The 5,403-nt window shown below is 49.5% G+C and overlaps 1 protein-coding gene across 1 annotated transcript; it reads left to right on the top strand.

The window, feature by feature from the left end:
- Positions 1-1,157: 1,157 nt before the first annotated feature.
- On the top strand, positions 1,158-3,314 carry Uba52l1 (ubiquitin A-52 residue ribosomal protein fusion product 1 like 1). Its single transcript, NM_001346365.1, has 2 exons — positions 1,158-1,350; positions 2,526-3,314. The coding sequence occupies exon 2, from the start codon at positions 2,634-2,636 to the stop codon at positions 2,964-2,966; it is 333 nt and encodes a 110-aa protein (NP_001333294.1). The 5' UTR covers positions 1,158-1,350; positions 2,526-2,633; the 3' UTR covers positions 2,967-3,314.
- The last annotated feature ends 2,089 nt before the right edge of the window (positions 3,315-5,403 follow it).

Genomic DNA, 5,403 nt, shown 5'->3' with positions numbered 1-5,403 from the left:
GGAAATAGAGTTAACGTGAAGAAGAACCAGTTTTTGTGTCCATTAATTTGGGGTGGGTGCCTTGTGCTTCTGTGCGCATGTTAAGGTCAGAGGACAGCCCGTAGGAGGATCCCCATCTCTCCTTCCATCACGTGGGTCCTAGACTTGAACTCGCCTGATCCGGCTCCTCTGCAAGCATCTCTACCTGCTGGGCCATCCTGTCAACCCGAGAGACTAATTTGTATCTTAAAAGCCCAAGCCTATCCTGTCTCAAAAGAGAAAGAAAAATCTTGACAGTTCAGTTGTGGACCTGATACTAAAATTGTTTTATATTTTAAAGTTGGGCGGACCCTCAAGAGGAACTGCTGAACATCCTTCTTACTTTGAAGGGCTTCAAGCCGCCAGCCGGCTTGGATTGATTTTATTTTACTTTTACTTTTTTATTGATTTTATTTTTATTTTACTTGTGTATGAGTGTCTTGCCTGCATGTAGGTCTGTGCACTGTGTGCTTAGCAGAGACCACGGGGGTCAGAAGACCACAGGGAGTTGCAGACAGTTGTGTGCCAGCCTGTGCACGCCGGAAGCCAAACCTGGACCCTCTGCAAGAGCCTCATGCAACAGGCGGGTTTATGTTCCCCAGCCTTGAACGCTGCCGGCCTGCGTGGCTTCCTGCTCCAGATGTGACTTCGCAGTATCGCAGAGACGCAGATAGCCCAGGAACAGCGCCTCCCACCACCTGCTCAGAGGAGGTGCCAATGACGTGGGTGTTCCTGCCCGTGAAATCCAGTGAGATCCTCCCCCATCCTCTGGCAAAAGCTCCCAAGACATCATTATAGGAAGAAAAAGAAAAAGGGAAAGGAACGGGAAGAAAAGAAAAACAAAAAAGCAAAACCCACGGCTCTGCCCTCCAGGCTTCAGACGCGGTGCTTGTTAGGACTGTTTGGATTTACGGCTACGTCATTAACCCTCTCCTGGCCAGTCGCTTTTTCCGCCCAGACCTCACCACCAGCACAGAAATTGCAACTTTTGAGCAGGCAGTGCCCTCTAGTGCTTGTACTTTAATATGAAAAACTTAACCGCTGCCCCTTTTATCTAATATCACAGCAAAGAGAAAGTCTGCCAAAAATCAAATCACATCTTCCCAACCCACTTTCCCCTCCCTGCCCAGCAGCTTCGCAGTGTTGACGTTTAGGATTTGATGTTGCCACAGGCCGGCTTGTCCGCTGTGGGGTGCTTAGCAGCAACTCTGGTATCTACCCCTCAGGGGCAGTGCCACTGAGGCCAGGTGTCACAATCAAAATATCTAGAGACGGATCACCAACGGTCCCCGCGGTGCGAGTCAGCCTGGGAGACAGCTACAGAGATAAGAGGTTAGAAAACAGCTTGTTCTCCTGGCCAAACACAAGCAGGGGGCAGGGGGGAGGGGTGGCCCGAGTACGTTATAAAGATACAAGGCTTCTTTTGTTTTTAATTTTTTACGTGCATGGGTGTACCACCTACTCATGTATCTGTGTATGTACCACTTGCCTGCAGTGCCCTTGGAGACCAGAGGAAGGGTTGGACCGTCTGGAAATGGAAGTCGAGTCGGCTGTGATCTGTCGTGCAGTTCCTAGAAACTGAACATGAATCCTCAGGAAGAGCCTTCAGGCTCTTAACCAATAGGACAGCTCTCCAGCACCATCCGCCACCTTTTTTTTTTTTTTTTTTTTTTAAAGCAGGGTCTCGTGTAGCTCAGGCTGGCTCACTAGGTAGCCAAGGCTCCCCTTAAATTCTTGATCTTCCTGTATTTGCCCTCCTTTGCTGGGATTACAGGCAGGTGCGAATTCACCCTATTTCATACTCTGTTACTCACTAGTACAACTGAGCAGGTGCAAGTTCCTGTTACATAACACAGGTCCGTTAGCTATGATCACCCCCTGTCTCCACTTCAGAAGCTGCTGCTTTACTGGCCTTACCCACCTCTCTTTACTTAAGTGCAACTAGACAATCTTCTGAACACTATAGAGCAGATCACAGTCTTTAGACTTTTATCTTTTAAAGGGCTGGTTTAGGACGTACATTTAAAACTAGAACCTAGAAATGTGTGTGGCTTGGCTAGAGTAAAAGGCTAACAGGGGACTGGAGAGATGGCTTAGCTGAGGCTTTTGGGGGGGGGGGTGTTTGTTTTTTCTGAGACAAGGGTTCTGTGTAGCTCTGGCTGTCCTAGAACTCCCTCTGTAGACCAGGCTAACTTTGAACTCAGAGATCTGCCTGCCTCTGCCTCCCAAGTGCTGAGATTAAAGGTGTGTGCCACCACCGCACTATGTCGTAGCTATTAAGAACACTGGCTGCTCTTACTGTGACCAGGGTTTGATTCCCAGTAGCCACATAGTAGTTTACAACCCTTTATAACTCCAGTCCCAGGGGATCCAATGCCCTCTTCTGGCCTCTGTGGGCAACAGGTACACACGGTGCACAGACAAATATGCAAGTAAAACACCCAAACACATTAAAAAAAGAAGAAAACCTAAACAAAAACTAAATCTGGAACGCTGTACTCTGACAGGAGAAGGCCGGCGGCAGACATCAGGGGACCTTTTCCCAGCTATGGTAAAAGTTCAAGTTGAGGGGTCTTCTTTCTCTTCAACAAGACTGCTGAGCGGCCAACCCCAACATGCAGATCTCCATGAAGACCTTGACGGCCAAGGCCATCACTCTTGAGGTCGAGCCCGGGGACACCAGAGAGAACGTCAAGGCCAAGATCCAAGAAAAGGAAGGCATTCCACCTGACCCGCGGAGGCTGCAAACAGCTGGAGGATGGCCGCACCCTGCCCAACATCCGGAAGAGTCCACCTTGCACCTGGTGCTGCGCCTGCGCGGTGGCAGCATCGAGCCGCCCCTTCATCAGCTTGCCCAGAAGCACAACTATGACAAGATGATCTGCAGCAAGCGCTGCACCCCCGTGCAGTCAACTGCCACAAGGAGTGTGGCCATACCAACAACCTGAGCCCCAAGAAGAAGGTCAAATAAAGCTGGGGCCGTATCTGGCCCGTGACCCCGAGACCAAAAAAGTCCTCTTCCATCAACTGGAGCAGATTTTTAAAAAAAGTCCGCGCTGCCGGGCGGCGAAGGTGCACGCCTTTAATCCCATCCTTCCAGCAAGTGGAACTCTGTAAATTCAAGGCCAGCCTCGTCTACCTAGCAAGTTTCAGGGCTTCACAGAGAAGCCTTGTCTCTAAAAACAAAACAAAGCAAAACAAGTTCAAATTATTCTGAAAAGTTATCATAAAACTTCTGGAAGTTGTTTTAAGCACATAACTCTAGAAATCGGCTAATATATTAATTGCAAATTCCACAGCTCTTCCACTGTGTCTCTACCAGAAGTCTGAGGCCTACCTCCCAGAGCCTGCGTTACCATACAAAGCTGAAAGGGTTGCAGGTGGGGTTAAGGAGCTCAAAGTGGCTAAGCCTGGGGCCTATGCAATCACAGGGATCTTCTTGAGAGACAGAGAGAGACAGGAAGTCAGGGCAGAGAAGGGAACATGGGGATGGAACCGAGGCCAGAGGGGCATGCTGGCTGCTTTCAAAGAGGATGCGCTCAGGGGTCAGGGAATGGGAGCTGTGCCGAGAAGCTGTAAAAGGCAGGGGAAAGTTCTCCTAACCCTCCAGAAGCAACACAACCTTGCAGGCATCTTCCTCTTAGGATTCTAATGCCCATTTCAAACCAGTCTCGACTCCAAAACTGTAAAATTGATCGATGTTGTTCTAAAGGATTGTGGGAATTTGTTCCAGCTACAATGGGAGTGGCTACAGGGGTTGCTAGTTCCGATTTTAGTACCATACCCTGTTAGAATGTCTGCATTTGAATAATCGTTGGTCTGTGTCTGTTATAAAACTCCACATGTGGGGCTGGAGAGAGGCTTTAGGAGGAGTTTTTTCTACTCTTCCAGAGGACCAAGTTTCAGTTCCCAACACCCACAAGGCAGTTCACGGTCATCTATAACTCCAGTTCTGGTTATATGATGCCTTTTTCTGGCTTCCTTGGGCACAGGCATGCATTTGGTGCATAGACATACCTGTAGACAAGATACCATACACATAAAATAAGTTTTTAAAACTCTGTGTGTTTGTGGCAGAACTTTCCTTTAATAAGTGAAGATTTCAGGGGACCAATCACTGGGAGAGGAGTAGGACCGGAGACTTTCCAGTCGGAGAAAGAGAAGAGGCAGGAAAGGGTGACTTGCTTTTGGACCAGAAGAGCTTGGGGGGCAACATGTAGCGAACAAGAACACCCCACCCACCTACCACCCACCACCCACCACCCACCACCCACCACCCACCACCCACCACCACCCACCACCCACCACCCACCACCCACCACCCACCACCCACCACCCACCACCCACCACCCACCACCCACCACCCACCACCCACCACCCACCACCCACCACCCAGTTTAGATGGCAGATCTGCCCGGATTCGCCACCAGAGGATTTAACATAGAATGACTTACAAATTAGGATGCTAGTCGCTGTGCCCAGCAATTGTGTTACCTGTTGATTCTAAAGTAAGATTGTGTGGTTGTTTCCTTCCCGGCGACTCAGCTGGGTTCCAGAGGGAATGCTAGGGCAGCAGAGCGTGGGTTTTTGAGAAGTGCACCCCAGCTAGCTGTAGGAAATGGGATGTGTGGGGCTGGCGTGGCAACAACCCGCCATGGGAACTTAGCGAATCAGTGGGAGAGATTTTGGAGCACCCAGTCGGAGAGTGTGCAGGGATGAGAACAGACCAGCCAGCCTACCTGCCTGCAGTAGTGCGGCAGCTTTTTTATTATTTTCTGTTACATATGTTCTTTTTCTGAGTGCTAATTACTGTCATATTTCCCCTAAAATACCCATGCCATATATATAAATAATACATTCCAAGAGTGTAAGCCAGAAGTCAATGCACGTATAAGTAAGTCCTCTGTCTGGCAGCAAAAGAGGAACATAATACTACATGTAAATACGAGGTGGATTTACATGGCCACCTGCCACATCTCAAGAGATAACACAGACCTCGGGACCCAACCCTCCGGGCTTTGAGAAGGCTAAAACTGGATTCCGGACGCAGAATGTGACTTCAGAAGACAAAGGCGCGAGGATAGCAGTGCTTCTTGATGTCACTTAGCGGAGAGCAGACCTTCTTACGGGTGGCGACGAACAGAGAAGCAGGCTCTGTGGCAACAGCTGAGCTTGACAAAGGATGAAAAGCAACCTTGCTCCTTGATACAGACAAATGCCTGGTGTCTTCTCTCCTTTGAGCCCCGTATCACCGTGCAGGAGCTGCTGTGATGCTGGCTCACTACATGGTACCCAAGCAGCCATCAGCCCCCCAATTTCTGTGATCACAAGCAGTGAGGTGTGGCCCACACTCTCCTAAGCTGTACCTCAAATAACTAAAGCGAC

Source organism: Rattus norvegicus, chromosome 2 (genome assembly GCF_036323735.1).
Source record: "Rattus norvegicus strain BN/NHsdMcwi chromosome 2, GRCr8, whole genome shotgun sequence".
NCBI lineage: Eukaryota > Metazoa > Chordata > Mammalia > Rodentia > Muridae > Rattus > Rattus norvegicus.
Note: the sequence above shows the minus strand (reverse complement) of the source record. Positions and strands in the feature narration are given on the sequence as shown.